At 38.4% G+C, this 21,030-nt stretch overlaps 1 protein-coding gene across 4 annotated transcripts in view; it reads left to right on the top strand.

Annotated features, from left to right (window-relative positions):
- The window catches only part of MBD5 (methyl-CpG binding domain protein 5), a 448,736-nt gene extending 427,996 nt beyond the window's left edge, over positions 1–20,740 (top strand). For all 4 annotated transcript variants that reach the window (XM_047872397.1, XM_047872396.1, XM_047872398.1 and 1 more), the window contains 3 exons: positions 6,187–6,260; positions 15,056–15,131; positions 18,031–20,740. In XM_047872397.1, the coding sequence (XP_047728353.1) occupies positions 6,187–6,260; positions 15,056–15,131; positions 18,031–18,102 (222 nt within the window). In that variant the 3' untranslated portion in view covers positions 18,103–20,740. The remainder of the gene's footprint in view (positions 1–6,186; positions 6,261–15,055; positions 15,132–18,030) is intronic.
- Positions 20,741–21,030: the final 290 nt, after the last annotated feature.

Raw genomic sequence — 21,030 nt, 5'->3', positions numbered from 1 at the left:
CTCTGATCTTACATTAACTAGCCTACAAGTATTGTCTGTCAAAGTAATAATCAAATAATAAAATTCCTTTTTTAGCACATAAATTTTACTCTTCTTGAACATTTCCCGTTGGTCTTCATGTCATTGCTCTTACATTCAATGTGTATTCTGCCTTGAGCCAAATTTAGGAAAGGATTTATTTCTAGATTGGCACCATAATGTTTCTTTTCAATGAAACATTGGTTGTTGGTGGACAGGTAGAGACACCTCCTGATTACCCAGAAAAGTTCTACATTTCAGTGCCACACTACATGACCAAATAAAGGCATGTTTTTAATAGCAGTGGGTAGGGTTCTGTCTTTAGAATTACACTTTGCCTTTTTTCACATGATTATATTTGGCAGGTAGAGATAAAAATAATTCTCTGAATAGTCATTCAAATGAGACAAAACTCATCATTTATTATTAAAACTCATAACTAAACTTGAGGACAATACACTTTCTGTATGTCAGGTGACTATCACACACACACACACACACACACACACACACATTTTGACAGTGTGAAACATAAAGACAGCTTACCGTCACATTTTGGGAATGTATAGCTTAAGTTTGAGTTTTCTTGCGATGTTTAAACATTTTACTTTGAAGAACCAGCTTCCTGTGCTTGATTATCAGATTAGCTATTTGTATTCTTTAGTACTATTATTCTCTGTCGAAAGTGTTCTTTGTGTATTACCTTTGCCTTATATATTTTCTTAACTACAGTTGGAAATAAGTCCTTGTCTCCACACCCAGTCACCAACCACAGTATTTGGGCTGCGTTGTGGCTGGTGGGGTGGCAGGACCATCAACACTCTGTAGCAACAGAATCTCCTTGAAAAGGGAGGAAAGTAGTTTTGGGAAAGTTCTGTGCAAGATAAAATCCAGGCTAACAAAGTCAGTGCCTGGTCAAAATTTGGAGGATAATAAAAATGAAGAAATAGAGAAGACCAAAAATGTGAATATTAGCAAAAAGACTAAGCAAAGTAAAACCTCGGTGAGACTGTAAACATCACTGAAGTGAATTGTGGAATTTTGTAACTTTTTTTCCCTAAACAAGGTTAAAGAGGCCTAGTTCCATTTGCAGATAGCTGAGACCCACACAGTGTCCTCGAGCTTGTCAGGACAGTGTTCATAGAGTTAGCCTGAGGCCAATGCGTGTTTCTGTGATGTGAACTTTTAAACAGTCCTGCTTTAGAAATATGAGCTTACGCAAACCATTTAATTCCATTTATGTGTGGCAGATCAACGTGAAATTTGTTGTACATTTAGAATAGATTTATTCTAGTCCTGTAGTATACTTTTCCACTACTTAAAAACACTGCTTCCAAAGTGAAGAAGAAAGGAAACACACATGCGCACACACACACACACACACACACACACAACCTCAGATAACGCTACTGGCAAAAATTGTTCATGTGTATTTGGTTAGTTCATTTGGAAGAACAATGGGATTCGCTTTAGGGATTTTTCCACGAGTACGATTGATGGAAAATTAGATTCATCCTTCTGTCACAGGTGAGTCAACTCTTTACTCCAAAGTATTTCTTTATCATTAATTCCCATTCTTTAAAAAAAAAATACTGAAATATCGCCCTTAGGTTAGCAGGACTTTTTCAGGTTGAAGATATTTTTTAATATTTACTGTTTAATAAATGTTTGACAATAATGAACCTGATAAATGCCTCATATTTGCTTGTTGCTTCAGAGCTGTATTTCCCAGGCTTCAGCCAAAGTTGCATGCTACCTGTAAGACCACTTAGCTAGAAACTTTATTCAAATTCACTTACTCCTTTATTTATTTATTCAACAAATGCTTTTTGGACTCCTATTATGAACTAGGCACCATTCAAGCCACTTTTTAAATAACTCCTTCAGTCTTAGTCTAAGATATACTATGTGTGAAATCACAGGTATAATGTTCTTTGTATTTTTCTAATATAAACATATGAATATATAACTATTAGACGTGTTTAAAGGTTGGTCCTGTTTCACGTGCCACTTTTAAAGCACCGTCGTCTTCATTATCTTTTTAGATTCTCTCAATGACCCATAAAGATGCACAACCATCCCCATTTTACAGGCCAGGGAGCTGACACTCAGCAAAGTGGCGTTCCTAAGAACACAAATAAATGACAGGCAGTTAAGCCAGGCACCCAGTCTGGTCTCCTAAACTAAGCTTGGTACTCTGTGCACAATACCATTCCCCAATAACAGGAGCTGAGGACATTGTAAAAATTGGATGAAATGTAAGGAATGAAGAGCGGGTTTGCGTTCAGCTGTCCTGTCTGTCTTAGGAAATCTGGAATGTGGCTTGTACTCTGTCCTTTGACCTTTGTGGAACAGCTTTGCCTCAGCACTAAGTAGGAGCCAAGTAAATCACCAAGAAATGCAATCCCATTACCAGGTTTCAAGCTTGCAGGAAATTTTGACATTATCTAAGGGGCTCCTGGGTGGCTCAGTTGTTTAAGCATCCGACTTCAGCTCAGGTTATAATCTCACAGTTTGTGAGTTTGAGCCCCGTGTTGGGCTCTGTGCTGCCTGCTTTGGATTCTCTGTCTCCCTCTCTCTCTGCTCCTCCCCCTTTCATGCTCTCTGTCTTTCAAAATGAATAAACGTCAAAAAAAAAAAAGTGATCTAAGATCTTTGATCCAGGTTCTAACATATACCCCACCTCACTTTCAGAGGGTCAGTTTGGCTCCCTTAAAGGTTTGTGTCTCCCTCTGTTGTAGATTTAAGTTACCTCTACGATACACTACATGCTACCATGTTGACCCCAAATCAAACTTAATTAAATTACCAAATTTTAATGTGTGTCTCATGAACAAAAACAGCAACCGAGATTCAGGTTTGTTCAGAGAAGTCTGAAACTTCCTCCCTATAAGAGTATATGGGTATGTTTCTGGGTATATTTCCAACCATACTGAACAAACAGGCTATAGAACTATTTGTGTTGAAGAATTGTGATGTCTAAAGAATATGAATGAGTGAAAGGAGGATTTTAGGAGTCAAAAAAATACTCAGTATATGTGTATATTTATACATGAGGTAATATGTGAACTATAAATACATATAAATTCTGATAATTTTTTCTAAGTCTCAACTGACACCTGTGAAGAGAGTTATTCAATGTTGGTCATTACTATTCACATCATCCTTATTTGAGTAAGAATATGGGGCAGATTATGAGGAAAGATACATTATAAAGTCCTCCCTTGATTTCTCACCAAGATAAGAGTTAAATAATTTATGGAACTTCTGACTTATGACTATACAGGAACATAAGGTTATAATTACAGATCAAAGTATTAAGTGTCTTGAATTACTGGCTCCTTCAGTGTAAGTTTTATAAAAATATTTGTGTGTTTTTCCTTTTTAATGTTGCATTTATGTATTTGATTTCTCAGTATTTTCCTCATTTACAAGTCAGCTAAGTAATTTATGAGGGAGTATTCATTAAATCATTAAATATGATTTCGATTTCACTAGAAATTGAATTTATTTTGTTCTCTGATACCATCTGAGGGGACGGCGGTATCTTTAAACAGTTTCTTGAATATTGCATAAGTGTATGAATAATTCCCTACAAACAATGTATGCTCCTCATATATTTCACAATCCAGTAGAGTACTAAAATTCTGAAACAAAATAAACTAAACATTTACCTCTGGATATGTATGATCTTGTCAAATCAGAAATAAAGAGTGATGTGTATCTTATTTATATTTAGTTTTGGAAAGCACCATCATTGCTTTCTGTGTCAAGGTCATTGAATCCTTTATAAATAATATAGTTCATTATGGAGTACCTTACAGCCTTACAGGCGATTTAAATGGGGAAAAAAAATCACAGAAGAGTATTAGTTCAGCAAAATTACCAGAAAATTATCCAACCATAAAAAATTTTAAAAGATAAATTTAGGCATGTGTTATCTAAATTTTTGTAAAAATGTAATTTGATTTAAGTTAATTTGATCTATTTTTTTGGTATATCTGTGGTGGGGGAGTGGGTGTTTAAATGACTGTATACTTCAATGTATATTGGAGTTGGTATGGTGGAGAGAGGTTGAGTGCTTTGCAGTCAGACCTGAGTTTCAATGCTGGCTATGCTACTTAAATTCACTGAGTCCCATGTGTAAAACAACAAAAATAATACTAGTTTGCAGTATTACCATATTAAATGATAGAACAGTACCTTTCCCGTAATAAACGCACAAGAAATGTTCTTATTACCCCTTATTCTTTATTTAACTAAAAATAAAAACTGAGGTTTAAAAAATAGTTTTAACTTAACTTTGAGGAACTAAGACCAAGGGGGTAGGTCTTCATGTTGGCGTCTTGCTTTGTTTCACTGTGAATCCGCTTCCTGTTGCTTTGCATCATTCCCTTCTGAGATCTTTCACTACACCGACTCGTGTCTAATATGAGTTTATGTTACAAGAGAGCTTCCTTCCTACTACCAAAGGAGGTTATTTAAATATCTGTGGAATTAGCTATAGATTACATAAATTAATGTGTGAAATATCTTTCTTATGCTCTTCATGTGAGTAAATACAAAATGAAGCCTCTTTTCTAACATGAAATGTGAAAGTGTATCCAGGCACCTTCCCTTCCCTTCCCTTCCCTTCCCTTCCCTTCCCTTCCCTTCCCTTCCCTTTCCTTTTTTATTTCAACAAGACACTTTCCTTCATGGCTCCTGTGAAGTGCTGTTAGAACAAAATTGTCTCCTTTTCTAGCATCCAAGAGATTGGGTGTCCCCCATGAAGTCGTGTGTATTTGCATCCTTTAGGACAAAACACAAAATTGTGAAGAGGAAAGTGTCTTCGTTATATGTTTTCCTCACTGAATAGTTAGAAATACCTGTTTTAAAACTTAAGAGATGAAACCCTTTGTTACCCATTACCGTGTGCTCAATTTGAAGGGGTCAAAGAAAAATTACTTAATAATGATATTCATGACTCAGGAAGATTTCAAGAGAAAAGTTAATCATTTCCTTGCTTCTTAGTATTTATTGTCTTACCCATGAGGCATTTTGACAACTTCTTGAATTTTTATATAAAAGTAGCATAGGGGCGGGGGGGCTAAGCGATGGCTGAGAAGACTTGCCTTGAAGCTGTGTTTACACAGCAAGCAACACTGTTTTTACTTAAATTGTTTTTTTTTTTTAAGATTGACAAAAAATAACAATGTTTTTCTAAAGGTCTTTTTATTCACAAGTTACATACAAGTTTTCTTATTTAGTAACTTTTTCTTGGTGGGGGGTGGCTTCAAGAACCGTGACAGAGATTACTGGGGGCAAATGGCAAAGCCTGCACCTCCCCACCCCCACCAACACCCCAGCCACCATTGGTGGCCGCACTGTGAAGAAGTAGCAAGCTTCACACAGGCTGGCAGGGATGAAGCAAGAAGGGAGAGGACACGCCCACAAGGTGTAGCCACACCTCTTCCCACAGCAGTAAGGACTAAGGTGGCCCACCTCCCGCTCAAATTGTGGCCTCTGCAGAACCCAACGTGTCCTAAGTAATAATAGCCGCTCTGTGCTTGACTGTGTTCAACATGACTTGCTGCATTTTAATCATCACAGCCATAGTAGCAGGAAGGTAGGTATCGTTGTCCTCATTTTAAAGAGGAGGAAACTGAGCTCAGAACATTTGAGTGTTTTATTCACGCTAGAAACCGAGGAGGTCAGATTCAAACTTCCGTCTGCCAGCTCCAAAGGCCGCCCCCTTCACTCACCACCGCTCCTGTTCTCCTTCTGCTGGAGTACAGATTTGCAGTAGCTGGGCCGCCCCCCTTCACTCACCACCGCTCCTGTTCTCCTTCTCCTGGAGTACAGATTTGCAGTAGCTGGGTATCAGGCAAGTAGGGGAAGCAAACCATCTCTGATTTATATGATTTTGTGAATTGAAGGCTATTTAAATTCCAGATTTTGTTCTTAAAACATGCTTTACAAACTGTTGACAATTGGAAAGCCAACCAATCTTTCATTTCCATTGATGTTACAGCCTGGAGCCACACAATCAGCCCCAGCTTGAGCAAGGACAGGACACCTGACAGGGCAGTGAAAGTTAAGCCTCCCTCCCCACAGCAGGAAAGTAAAAAACGGTGTTAACAATTGCAGGTCTGGGTAATATGGTTTGGTCTTCATGCCTTCACTCAGGTGGAGCCCGAGAAGTTGAAGACACTAACAGAAGGTTTAGAAGCCTACAGCCGAGCCCGGAAAAGGAACAGAAAGTAAGCACCAATTTTATTTTATTTTATTTTATTTATTTTTTTGCCATTTCTTTCTCAAGTATATAACTTACTGGGTTTTATTCATAAGGACAAGAAAATCTCACTAATTTTGTCCATCTTAGGGCCTCCCTAAGTGTAGTTTAATGGTTATCGCCCAAGAGGATCATTATAGACAAGCCAAATTAGTTAGCTATTACAGAAAATATTTTCTTTTCTTAACAATTTGTACTGTGTGTGGGATGTCCCTCTTCATCATCTCTTTCCTCACTCCCTCCATGTCCATCCCTCTCGTTTACTAGGAAAGAAACACTGTCAATGTTTGCCAATTAAGTAGTTTCTAAAAGTATAGCAAGGGGTGCCTGGCTGGCTCAGTCAGAGAGCATGCAACTCTTGATCTCGCGGTCATGAGTTCAAACCCCACACTGGGTGTAGAGATTACTAAAAAATAAATAAATACATACAAACATACATACATAAATATATTTTTAATTTTTAAAAATTTAAAAAATTAAAAAATAAAAGTATAGTAAAAGTCTGTCCCTTCAGGGGCGCCTGGGTGGCTCAGTCAGTTAAGCAGCCAACTTCAGCTCAGGTCATGATCTCGCGGTCCGTCAGCTCTAGCCCCGCGTCGGGCTCTGTGCTGACAGCTCAGAGCCTGGAGCCTGCTTCAGATTCTGTGTCTCCCTCTCTCTGACCCTCCCCAGTTCATGCTCTGTCTCTCCCTGTCTCAAAAATAAATAAACATTAAAAAAAATTTTTTTAAAAAAAAGTCTGTCCCTTCAGGAGGAGGGCTGAGGAGATATCCCCAATTGTACACAAGTAAGTAATTTCATCCAATTAACTATTAGTCAAAGTGATGGTAAATAATTCTTTTTTCTTGGGGCAGGAGCAATAGGTTTTCTTTGGAATTATAACAAGAAGTTGTACTTTGGGATGTTATTATTCAAGTATTTCTAGTATGTTCTGGGTAAATGTTGTAAGGACAAGTAGATAATGTTTGAAACACAGTTTCCCTGTCATACAATGTAGTTTTATGTATCATAATTATTATTTCATCTTAAGGTAGAGAACTACAAATGTGCTTCTGTACATGCACATGAAAAGTTATTTTAAAAATACATATAATGGGGGCACCTGGGTGGCTCAGTCCGTTGAGCCTCCTACTTTGCCTCAAGTCATGATCTCATGGTTTGTGAGTTCGAGCCCTGCATGGGGCTCACTGCTGTCAGTGTGCAGAGCCTGCTTTGGATCCTCTGTCCCCCTCTCTCTCTGCCCCTCCACTGCTCATTCTCTCTCTCTCTTTCAGAAATAAACATTTAAAAATATATACATATAATTGACATACCTGCTCAATTACTACAATTTTCACATTATTGAACATCTAAGAATTATGAGATCAGAATGATTAATAGTGTGTCTTATGTACATAATGATATCAATAGTATCTATTAAAGAGCACTTTTTCTTTTAGTGGTATCTTTAATAATTCTTGCCAGAGGTAAAATTTTAAAATTCAACAACTCTTAGGGAGACTCTTCATCTCAATAGAATGTCTCACAAAAAGATGCCATCCACAATAAGCAAACTCCCCCTGTGTTCAGGAGTTCTTTGGAAGGTAGTGAGGGTTGTGGTGATGATCAAGTGAATAGCCAGGTTTGCTGTAGATCTGATAAGGAATACAGTGAGGCAAGTCCCCTCTGCTCTGACTGAAGTACTACTTGCTATGCAGAGCTTTGTAGTAGGATAAGGCCCATAAAATTAATACAAGGTCTGGAGAAAAGGAGGGAAATTGCAAATTACCTAAATCACAAAGTTGCAATGGGCTGTTTGCTATGGAGTATTCAATAGTACTTGTTTATTTGACGTAAAAGATCTCTCAAATCTTTCCTCTAGTGAGATATGCCATTAGCTGAATTATGTGCAAAATATCCAATTGACTGATAACACAGAAATGAAATAACTCCTTAAAATATTTAAATATACTGCCCTGAGGGGCGCCTGGGTGGCTCAGTGGGTTAAGCGTCCCGACTTCCATTCAGATCATGATCTCGTGGTTTGTCAGTTCACGCCCCACATTGGGCTCTGTGCTGACAGCTCGGAGCCTGGAGCCTGCTTCGGATTCTGTCTCCCTCTTTCTCTGCCCCTCCCCCACTCACACTCTGATTCTCTCAAAAAATAAATAAGCATTAAAAATTTTTTTAAATATATATTTATAAATATACTGCCTTGAAATGAATTTCATTTTCCCCATAAATTTGGTATTAATCAATTTTGAAAGGTAATAAGGAATAAATAGCAATTTTAAATTGTTTTTCTTCAAAGCTAGTTTACAAGTTGTGGTGAATTTGCATGGGTCCTAAGTGGCATTATCTACATAAACTCATGAAACCATAAACCTAGAATATGGATTGGAGAGGTAAAAGAAGAAAATCTAAGGCAAACTTTAGTAAAAACAGCTTTACTTATTATGCTATTGTCTATTCAGACCAACTTGCCTTATAAATGCCCATTAGAATACTTCACATTTTGCATATAGTATTTAAACTCGATTATTTTATTCTCCCAATCACAAGATGGGCCAGAATAACTATGCCTATTTATGAATGAAGACACTTTAACTCAAATAACCTTAATAATTAGTTGAAGGTCACATAAGTGATGAATGGTGTATTGAACCCAATCATGTGTTTATTCATTTACTTAATCATTTAGTTATTGCCCTAGTTAAGGAGACTAATTGAGCAAAAACCTGTGTTGGGCCCAGTGCTACAGCCCCTGGAGCTCACTGTTTAGCAAAGGAGGGAGATCCAGAAGCCATTAAAATATTAAAATTGCAATGACAGCAATATGTATAGTGTATTTGGGGATCATAGAAAGTGGCATTAAACTCAGGTAAAGGAAGACTTTCTAGAGGAAATATCTGAGCCAGGTCTTGCACAATACATATGTATTAGCCAGACAAAGAAAACAAAGACCAAGATGGGGTGGGGTGGGATGATGTTTACATGAGATCAGCAGTTGGATTTGGGGGACTATAAAGCCTCAGACAGGAAATTGTAAAAGATGCGGCCAAAGGTATAAGCAGCAATCAGATCATGAAGAGGTTAGTAAGAGCCAGTGGGATCCTTTATCTTATTGGAAGTGCCTGATGGGACAGCTAGATGGATTTTCACTTTAGATATGTCTGTACGGAGGATAAATTTTAGGGGAGCCATATTGGAAACAGGGACATTGTTTAGGATGCCATGGCAGCAGTCAAGGGAGAATGAGGGCTCAAACCAGAACAGGAGTGATGAGAATGGAGGAGAAGGAATGTGGTCAAGAAATATTTAGGAGGGAAAATTCACAAAACATCATGGTGATTGGTTGGAATGTGGAGAGCAAGCAATCAAGGACAACTTTCAGGGTGTCAGCTGGGGTGACCTGGTGGGTGGTGGAGACACTGAAATGGCATTTAGTACAGGGGGGCTGTTGAGTGCATGTGGGGTGCCTGTGGACTATGTTGAACCCATGTCTGACACTGGGAAGAAGTGATATCTGACTACGTAAAAATGGCTGTGATCACACAGAGATCCTTTGGCCAATTTGAACAGTGGGTTAAGGATTGAACCTCTTGGGCATTTGAATGTTTACTAGAGATAATGAAGCAGATGGGAATAATCAAAAAGGAGGAAGAGAATAGGGGGTCAGGGGAGCAGGGTGTTAGAAACCAAAGGCTAAAAGCTTCCAGAATGATAAACAGAAGTCCAGTAAGACAAGAACTGAAAAATCTCCATGAAACTGGGCAATTTGGAGGCTATTGGCAACCTTAGTGAAAACCATTTCCAATAAAGTGGCAGGTGTAAAAACAAAGTGGCCATGGGTTGAAGAGTGAATAAGAAGGGAGTAGAGAGAGTTGATACAAATTAGTTTGGTCTTCTTTCTACCCATAATATAAAATTTTCCTGAAAAATAACTGGAAGAATTTTTTAAATGGCAATGATGTGACTGCTTTTTGTAAACAAAGGAAAAGGAGAGAGAAAGTGAGTGAAAAAGGAAGGTGGCATTTGGATAAGATGATTTAGAGACTGGTTTGGGGCCTGAGTTCATATCCTATTTCCATCACTTCATAGCTGTATGCCCTTGCATATGTTGCTTAACCTCTCTGAGCCTAAATTCTTCATTTCTAAAATGGGCATAGAGGGGCACCTGGGTGGCTCAGTAGATTGAACATCTAACTTCGGCTCAGATCATGATCACACAGTTCATGTTCATGATCACACATTAAGCCCCGCATCGGGCTCTGTGCTGACAGCTCAGAGCCGAGCCTAGAGCCTGCTTCAGATTCTGTCTCCCTCTCTCTCTGCCCCTCCCCTGCTCACACAGTGCCTCTCTCTCTCTCTCAAAAATAAATAAACATTAAAAATTTTTTTAATAAAATGGGCATATTAATATCTACCTCTTAGCATTGTTATAATATAGATCATATAAACACAGTACTTGGCACATGGTAAGTATTTAGTAAACAGCTATTTTTATTATAAAGATACAGGTGAAGCAAATGAAATTATGAGATATTTTTGCCAGTGGAAACATTCTACCACCATATTAGATGTTTAGAATTCTATGTAATCATTTTAATTTTTAATATTCTACAACCAAACTGTATAATAAATATCTTTAAATGTATATGCTTATTACAGCCTAATCACAGAAGAAATATTAACATATTTATTGAAAACATTACTCAGGGTCATTTTATACTTGAAAGAGGAAATAGCTTCATTAAAGAAAAAATTTCATAGCTTTTAGATTTGCTATGATTTTCATCGAAATGAGGATCAAATCTTCTACCTATACTTACACATAAATTTAAAATCTGGCTGGGGCGCCTGGGTGGCGCAGTCGGTTAGGCGTCCGACTTCAGCCAGGTCACGATCTCGCGGTCCGGGAGTTCGAGCCCCGCGTCAGGCTCTGGGCTGATGGCTCAGAGCCTGGAGCCTGTTTCCAATTCTGTGTCTCCCTCTCTCTCTGCCCCTCCCCCGTTCATGCTCTGTCTCTCTCTGTCCCAAAAATAAATAAACGTTGAAAAAAAAAATTTTTTTAATCTGGCAACCTGGTTTTTGTGGAGTTCAAAAGTGATAAAGTGATAAAATACATCCTATTTCCACTTTAAGATCAAGAAATTGTAGTTATGCTAAATTCCTTAAATTCTTCATACTTTCTCTGCGGATTAAGTTTCAGAATCTACGATTCTTGATGTCTAGTTCTCACCCAAATTTGTTCCATTCTACATGAAGCGAGTTGCTTAAATTCTAAACTGACAGTGTAGAGCGACATGTGGTTCCTCATTTTCCTCATTTCTTATACCATTCACAGATGTGTACCTGCCTTTTTCCTTGATTAGTGAAGATAAGGATAATGTGTGACAATATAGGCAGTGAAAAATGGAAGTGGCAATTATCTCCATTAATAACTAGAAATGTCATTATATGAACATCTATTGCTTAATCAAGTAGGTTTTAGAGTGTCCATTAGTAAAAATGTTTATTATTAAATGTCAGCAGGAAATAGAAAATAGTGGATGAAACTCCACAGGGAGGCCCTCTGTACTGGAAGACTGAATTTTGACTAATTATTCATTTCATGAACTCATGGAAATTTTTCTTCCTCTTTTAAGTGCATTCTTCCCTGACCCGACCAGTTAGTGTAAAAATTAGTCTGCAGCTTTAACACCTGGGAGAGTCTCCCTTTACCTCTTGAATCTCATGATGCATTCAAGTAATTTCATGCCCCACCTCTCTGTATTTATTCTCTCTTCCACAAGTAGTCAATTACTTAACTGTTAAGTACTTAAGTTTGTTAAAGGAAAAATAAATTTAGCTTAAATTAATATAAACTCTTTATAAACATTTTAAATATCTTGTTGAAGAAAGAAATCACAAAGTCCTAAATTCTCTCTTTTTTTAAAGTTTATTCATTTATTTTAAGAGAGAGAGAGAGAGACAGGGTGTGTGTGTGCACACGCACAAGTGGAGAAAGGGCAGAAAGAGAGGGAGAAAGAATCGCAAGCAGGCTCAATGCTCAGTGCAGTGCCCAATGCAGGGCTTGATTCCATGAACTGTGAGATCATGACCTGAGCCAAAATCAGGAGTCAGATGCTTAACTGACTGAGCCACCCAGGCGACCCCTAAATTCTATCTTTTTGTTCAGCAAGTAATATTGAATTATTTTTGTACCTTAATGGTGGTGTTATTGCAATTTTTCATAGGGAAACCTTTTTCATGACTCTTTGAATTTATTACTTTTAAAAACTGTTTGTAGTTAAATATCCATGTTCTTCATTGACAAATTAGAATCGGTTTCACCAGTTCTCCCTATAAAGTCATAAAGTATGGCATAGAAACAGTTGTCATATACTGATTTCATAGGTTTGCTGTAAAGATTAAATGAGATAATGTATATAAAGATTTAACACAACTCTTGGCAAATAGACAATTTTCAATAAATAGTAACAATTCTTGTTATTAAGGTAAAAGTGAGAGAACCAAGATTCTCTAATGGTTTTCTATTGAAATGTTTTACCTTCATTTTAGACATTTAGAACTTTAGGTAGTCAAATATAAACCCATAAGATATTACAATAAAAATCCATAACAAATATCCTTTGAAATGTATATTCATACTTTTAAGTACAAAAGAAATAGGACAAATCTATGTAACATGTTACACAAGGTGTAATAGTGTTAGGCAACTAGGCAATGTATGATACTGTCAAGACCTTTGCCAAACAGCCCACAAATGGGATCCCAATCCAACCCCAGCCAAGCTTACATGACCCCATGGAATCCTGGCATTTGATTCCCCCCCCTCCCCGCCGCCCAGTCACCCAGAATCAGGCTTGGCAAACTCCTCACTGGGAAAGCAACTCAGACCAACTCCATGAGATGCCCATGGTCCCTTAAAATTGGAATAGGTAGGTAAATAAAAGACAGTGTATGAATAGATTATATCAACTTAAACAGTGCCCGAAAACAGTGATAAGGGAGAAAGAGACAAGTTGCAGAAGGGCATGTATACCATACCACCCTTGATGGACACCTTTGTGTGTATATTAAACACACACACACACACACACACAAAAGACAGCACTACGTACCATTCATGGATATATCGTATAAAGTATAAAAACATACTATAAAAAAACACAACATAGTTGCCTTTGGGGAGAAGAGGAGGAGAGAATGAGACTAGGAATTGATAACAAATGGGAACTTCAGCTTTTTTTTTAATTAAAAAGAAAGGAAATAATAATTTATTATCAGTTTATTTTCAGAAGTGGATTTGTTAGAGGTTAACTTATTCTATGCACTTTTCTGCATTGTTTATATTTCTAAAAATAAATACGAAGAATGTGAAAGCTAGAGGCTAGCCTACAGGCCGGCAAAAGGTAAGGGGTTCCTGTTGTATTGCCCACATAATTTAGTTAAAACCAATACATTAATCTTTTTTTTCCAGTTAAACTGATTCAAGTTCATATATGTATATCCCAGAATATACAGACGTCGTGTTAGCTTTGGACAGATTTTTTTATTTAGGAAGTATGTGGAGCATCCGTGATATGCCCAGCAGTATACTCCTCAGGGTATATGCAGAAACTAAATGTATGAATTGTCTAGTCCCTGCGGACTAGGGTAAAACCTGGTGGGGGCTGTGGTAAACCAAAAGGCCTCATGTAAAGGCATTCCACTAAAGTTCAAATATGTTTTTAAACACGACGTGAGCCAAACTAAATGGGACTATGAGCCAAATTCTTCCCCAACTGCAAATTTCCAATCTCCGTGTATGTGCCGAGGTGAGACTTAACCCTTGGAAAACCATGCTGACAGCCTGCAGCTTTATCTCTGCAGCTTTTCTAGTAATTGTTGTGACAAGATAAATGAAATGAATCAGCTTAGTACTCAGAATAATTGCGTAACTATATGCATAAAAAAGAATAAAGTAAGTTAGTTAGAATAGACAAAGGGTACATAATTACAGAGGTAGATGGTGTGGATTTGCCTGGTTTTAAGTAGTTCGTTGCACAGCTTCCTATAGTTTGAATATACCGTTTTGTGTTATTCAGGCTGCACATGTGTGTAATGCTAGGCTGAGTAGAGAGAAAAAGTCAGATGAGCGATAGACACTCTGAGACACCATTCTTTATCTGTTCAAATAGTTAAGTCACTTTGGTTTTGCAGAAAAGGTGGTGGGCCCAGGAGGGAGCCTTAGGTGTGATAGATTGTTAAACTGTTTCCCACCCAGAACTTGTGCAAGCACCAGGATTTCAGCCTTCACTTGCTCAACTCAGAAGCCGGGATACGGCAGCGAGGGCAGAGGGAGCTCCCTAGTGGCCAGAGTCTGCAGTTCAGCCCCTCCGCCCTCCCCCTGGCCACGCAGCCTGGCTGCCTGAGAAAGACAGGCCAGAACAGGCAGTGCAGGGCAGGCTGGAATCCTGGACGACAGGCTGCGTCTGTGGGAAAAGAGACCCGAGGCCCAGTTTTCTTGCAAAATCATCTGACTGTGGAAGAAGCATGTGGAAAGGGAAAGAATCCATTGTCCCCTATCATGTGCTCCGTTTTTTCATAGTTCTGCGACTTTATTATTAGTATTAAGTGGTGAGAATCCAGGGATGTTTGTCATCAGACTTTTTCAAATGTAAATATAAATTGACTTTCCAGGGTGGAATTGGTGCTTCTGTTTTCTGATTAGGGGATTAAGTTGAGACTTTGTTTCCTTAATTTGTTAATCTGGTGTGTTGTTTTCATTAATTCCAGAAGTGGAAAGCTAAATAACCATTTAGAAGCTGCTATTCATGAGGCCATGAGTGAACTGGACAAAATGTCTGGGACTGTAAGTTAATTTATTTTTCCATTATACTATGTTTCTTTGAAAATAAATTGTATTACACTTTTTGGTAAAGCGTCTTCAATATTGACAAGCAACTCACGTAGCAATACTAAATTACTAGGCTCCGAAAAAGACTGATATCAGAAAAGATTCAAAGTAATTTAAGAAAAAATAACCTAGTAGTATTAACTGTGTCTTTTTTCTGAGATAACTTTTGTTTTTCCCACATAACATTCCTTCTAAACGTAAGCAGCAAAAAATAAAGTTCAAACCACAGCTTTATGCATTTAACTCTCTGCACAGCAGTGGCCATTACTGTTGCCTAAATATTCAATAATGCAAATTTCTCTTTGTCCATAGAACCAAAAAAAAGGGGGAGAGGGATATTGAACAATAGGGTCAAGATCAAGAGTGTAACGACCTCTCATTTCCTTTCTATTGTTACCTAAAAAGTAAAATATTTGGCACAAAGTCCTATTGTTAAATTACTGAACATAGTAACCTCTGGTTTTCAAGAAGTTGTGTCTGTTCTTTCTTTACATTTTTAACTTAACTGTTCACATAATAGTATCAAATGTGAGAAGTTTCATCATTGTTCTCTAATTCAAACATTGGTGAGTGTAAACACTCAAAATATAATTTTGGTAATTTCTTTTAAAAAATGTGAATTATCCAAGGCTATTCAGCAGTGAAAGCTAATTTACTTTCACTCAACACTTTGTGTTAAAGTCACCTGGACCCCAGCAACCCATTCAGTGGCTACTTATTGACAGGTATAAGTTATAGACTCATAGAATGTTGGGGTTGGTATGGGCTTTAGAGATGTTGTGATCTAACCCATCGTTTTGCAGATGGATGAATTAAGGCCCTGAGATGTTAAACTTCCCAACAGAATGTAGGAAAGTTCGGAAGCAGGGATCATGAAGTCCAACACCTTCCAAGGCCAGGCAAATACACTAAGTAAAGTGGGTCAGGTGTGAGAAAAAACAGCAATTCAAGTGGATTGAAAAATGCCAACTAGAGGTCAAGGAGGCTACCTTAGAGGCTCAGCACAATAGATACTGTTACTTACTTCAGCCTGGTGCCGGTTGGGGAAGGGCTTTCCACACACAGTCATTCAGAGGCCCAGGTTCTTCTTTCTGTTTCTAGTGTCCCCCATTCCTCAGGGCTTCCGAGTGCTCCTTCATATCATTTGCATGCAGCCCAGCAGGTGAGAGAAGTGAGTATGCACAGGGGTGCCAGGATAGGCTCCTCACTTCTGCTGTTTTCCACTGGACTGACCCCCTCATCTGGCTTTCTTAAGGCAAATGGACTAGGAAATGCATTCTACAATGTGCCCGTTCAGGAAGAAGAGAAAATGGGTTCAGTGAGCCTCTTGCTGGTCTTTGCTGCAGGACATTTGGCCTTTGTGGCCAGCAGACAGTGAGGAGTGATGGGATTGGGGCAACCTGGAGGCCATGCTCTCTCCAGAAGGAATTCCTTCTTCCATACTCCAGCAGGTCCAAACCTATGGGAAATTATGCCAGAATTGCCGGCTCCTCCAATTTTTCATAAGGTGCCAAGTCTAGAAGTAAAATTCCAACTTTTTTCATGTTGACAACTGTCTTTGTAAACATTGAAACATCATATAGCTGTTAAACAAAATACCTTTTCAGGCCATATTTGGTTCACAGATTACCAAGACTTCTTTGCAGCCTTGGATAAAGGCTTCTTTCCTCAATTATAACAAGTTTTCAGTTATTGCTCTTCATCAGAAACTAGTGGTTTTTAAAAAATATATATGGACAGGTTAGGAGGAAGAGGCAGTGTGACAAACTTATAAATGTTACTTTTTAAATTTAAGTTTTTAAAACAGCTTTTTGTGTTTGCCTTTGAATAGCATTGGCCTTCGTTGTTATCTTAACATTATTTTAAAACAATTAAGCCAACTTGTAGTGGATCTTGAGAGCTGATTGGGAACATCTCCTAATTATGAATTCTGTGACATTATGTTGGTAACTTTGAAATTGGCTGTGGTACAAGTACGTACACCATGGAAATTGGCATATCCTACACTCGGCTTGTGTCCCTCCACAGGGTACTGGTTGTTAAACATTAGCTACACCACGGCCTTGGGACCATCCTGCCTTTCCTGGGTCTAGGCTTGCCCTCTCCTGTCAGTAACCACATACATTGTGGGGCACCTGATCACCTCCCTAGCACCTGTCCTCTGCCCCTCCAAACCATACCTGCTGTCCGATACCTGGTAACCATGCTCTGCCATGCTCCATGCCTGCTCAATCTGATACACAGCCCTAACTGCTACAGTTTCTGCATTTAGTATACAGAGATGAGTTCATCAGTTACACTTTCCAGACTATACAAGCTCAGATCTGCCAACAGATGGTAGTGATCTTCTATTTTTCACTCTGATTGTTCTCTTAAATAAACTTCCATGGGCTGAGCTGAGTGCATATTCTTACCATCTCTGACCCTTCTTAGTAGTTGTAAAATAAGTCAGGTGATGAAGTAAAGAAGAAAACATGTTTGGTATGTATTTTTGTGCTTTTCTAGACTCTGCTGAAGTTGGCAATCTAGGGATCCCTAACAAAAAGGGCTTCATTTTTGTCTTAAATGCACAGCAGAGGTAGCAACTGCACACGTCATTTCCCACACGTGATGTTCTCTGGTTCCTCCCTTGCGTTCCAGTGTTACAGGTTTGCTCTGCTCATCTGTTCCTAGGACTCCTCATTCCCTGTAGTGACTATGGACAATCTTGGTAAAAATTTTAAATGGCTCAGGAGATCAGTGATTGGAAATGAAAGGTGGAATCTCTTTCCTCCCCTGTTTCTTTGTCAGAAATCGAATGGTGCTTGTACTTTCAACCTTTGTTGTTATTTTTTCCCCACCTCTTTATTTCCAGGTTCACCAAATCCCACAGGGAGACAGACAAATGAGACCCCCCAAACCCAAGAGGAGGAAGATCTCCAGATAACAGGGACTACTCCACCAATGCGCAGTGTTTATTAAAGGAACGTGCACAGATATTATCTCTATATAGGTATTGATATAGCCACTGTTATATCAGTATTTATACTATGGCAGATAGCTACCACCACCACAGGGTGCTAAAAGAAACAGTGATACGATATTTTTTTTTTGATGAGGAAGGATAATGAATGCTGGAAAACCAATCAAAATCCCTGAATGATGAGAGTAATAAATGGTCAAGAGATTACTGAGAAACTTTTTCTATAATACTAAAATTGTGATTATAAGAAATGTCCACATGTTTCTGAAGAATTTTCAATGTTGTATATAGAAAATGCAGAATTTCATGGCGATATCAGAAATGTAAATATTGTACAATATTGTCATGTACAAGCGTACCTAATGCACACTTTATCTTTTATTGTACAAAGAAATAGTGTACAAAATCCTTTGGTTTCTATGGAGTACACCTACCAGAGACTACCAGTGTAAAGTGATAAATAAAAATACAACCTAAATGCTTTTCTATGATAATGTAAAAGATGCTGTTTTTGTATTTAACAGCAGAGAAAAGGCATGACGATGTATTACCTGAATTATGACATACATTGCACACCACCGAGTGTCCATTTCTATTGTCTGTTTGGAATGAACCTTATCCGGAAGCACTGGACCCGATTTCGGGTGCCTAGGAAATCAAAACCTTGCAGATTCCTAAAGGGATGAGGGCTCACAGGTCTAAATTAAGAATTCAGAAACTGCAACCATTTGTTGCATATTTTTTTTACCTAAGTTTTAAAGTAGAATAGGTTTTATAAAAAAAAAATCTTAGATGGAATATTTTACTCAGTCATTTCTGTAGTTAATGTTTGATAGCCACCTCTTGACTCAGATAGCTTAGGCCTCACCACCACGGATGCTCAGAGTTTAATTTTTTTGGCAAACAATACCGGACAAGATAAAACTCTGTTTCCACACCTGGAGGCAAAAGCCCCCCTTCAAAACCATTATCAGAGGTAAGGTTGATTAGAAGTCAGTTTTCTTGTAGTGGCAAAAAAAAAAAAAAAAAAAAAATACCAATCATCACAGCAAGTGTCATAGTCATTCATCAGTATTACTCAAACCAGAAGTGAAGGTGGCTTACAAAATTATTAGCAATGGTAATTTTTTATCAGTATTATGTAACATATCAGATTTATTTTATTTAAAGAATTATTTATACCATTAACAGATTCTTATATATATTAATGTGGCTGAAATGTGCAGGTTAAATCTATTAACCAAATTATTTATATTATATTAAGTAAGAAAAAAAATGTGAAACAAATGTAGAGAGAAAATACTACATTACAAGTATACAAACCTAAAACTGTGAGCCATTGTAAAGTACAAGGTTATTAATAAGAAATGTAGCACAACATGATTTTCCGTCTTTTTTCACGATTTTTGTGGTGGTGGTATAACCCTGTCTCCCACGCACTTGAGAGAAGTTCCAGGCCTCCAGCCTGACTTCAGCTGATAGATTGTCAAAAGAAGGGATCCATTATCCCTTTATTCTTAGAATCACCAGCCCCCACCCCTAAACCCATAAACCCCTAGAGAGCACTCGCTGCCTTGTCCCCTAGCCTGGGGCTCACTCAACAGCTTCATGCTCCGGTTGCCGGGAGCCCTTCAATAGCAGGCTCTGGACCCCCAGATGCCCACCACCTCCACTATCCCTCCTCTCTCATCCACCCCGCATACTCCTCACTCCCACGATGTAGCAGAGTTCCAGTAACTCAGGAAAAAGGAGACCAAGGTCATTCTTCCAGTTGGTTTCTTGGGGCCACAGCACAGAGCACTCCACCAGGGCTCACTTTTGATAGCAACAGCTCTTAGTTCTTCCCCCCAGGGTCTCCTGGGTCTCCTGTGTCTCACTGTACTTTCACTCCCACCCTCACCCCTACCCCCACGCCTGATGGAATACAACTGGCACCCAGGCTTCATGGCCTGGAGGCAGGAAACCTTCCTTGTAGGGGTAGGTCCATTTTGTCTTTCATGTAACAGTGGGATTGCCTGCCGGTCCTTCGCGCAGTCACCCTAAGTAATCTTTTGTGTAGTTCAGTTGACACATCTTTGCGTGTTTGCTATGTTTAAACCATAAATGTCCTTTGTTGTCCCCCCACCGATCTGCTTTTCTACTGTTCTGTCTACATGGTTGTTTTTATTCCCAGATAGATCCATATGCGTGTTTGTGCATGGCGTGTGTCTGCGTATATGTGGGTGTGGATGTGTGTGTTGATACGTAGAAGTTTCTTTAGCCTTTCCTGTCTTTAGAACGAGTTTGTGTCCACCTGGCCTTCTTTTAGATATTTTAAACTAATTAGATGTGTGGTTTTTCACCAATGTATACTTTACATCTGTAGACCATGTAAAGTATGTTTGTGCCCATGATTTCACTGGTTGCTTATGGCTTTGATGTGGCTGCTAGGTGTTGTTGTTCCAGTCCACATGGGGTTTTCCCCCCTCTCTTTTACAGTTCTATGGTTTCGTGTAAGCAGTTAATGTAAATATTGTTAGCATTACAGGTCATGCAGTGCTGTAACATTTTTTTAAATGTTGCACCTACTTTACAATTAAAAACTTGGTCACTCATACTTGAATTTTGCCCATAGAGCCATTTCTTTCTCTTTGTATTGAAGCCAATTCATTTTTTAAAAATGAAGGCTAGCCTTTATACATTAGTAAATTTTTTATTTCCTAAAGTAAACTTTTTTCTCCCCCCAACAAATCTGACAATTGAAACAATGAAAAATTTTTGTGATCCTTCAAAGAACATAATACCCCTCTTGGAAAAGAAAATCTCACTTTATTTTGTGTCCCTTAACAGTCTTAGGAAGCACAACGAGAATAAACTACATCTTTAAGTAGTTTTTAAAGATTATTTCAAGCG

This window comes from Prionailurus viverrinus, chromosome C1 (genome assembly GCF_022837055.1).
Source record: "Prionailurus viverrinus isolate Anna chromosome C1, UM_Priviv_1.0, whole genome shotgun sequence".
NCBI lineage: Eukaryota > Metazoa > Chordata > Mammalia > Carnivora > Felidae > Prionailurus > Prionailurus viverrinus.
This window is presented reverse-complemented; position numbering and strand designations above follow the sequence as displayed.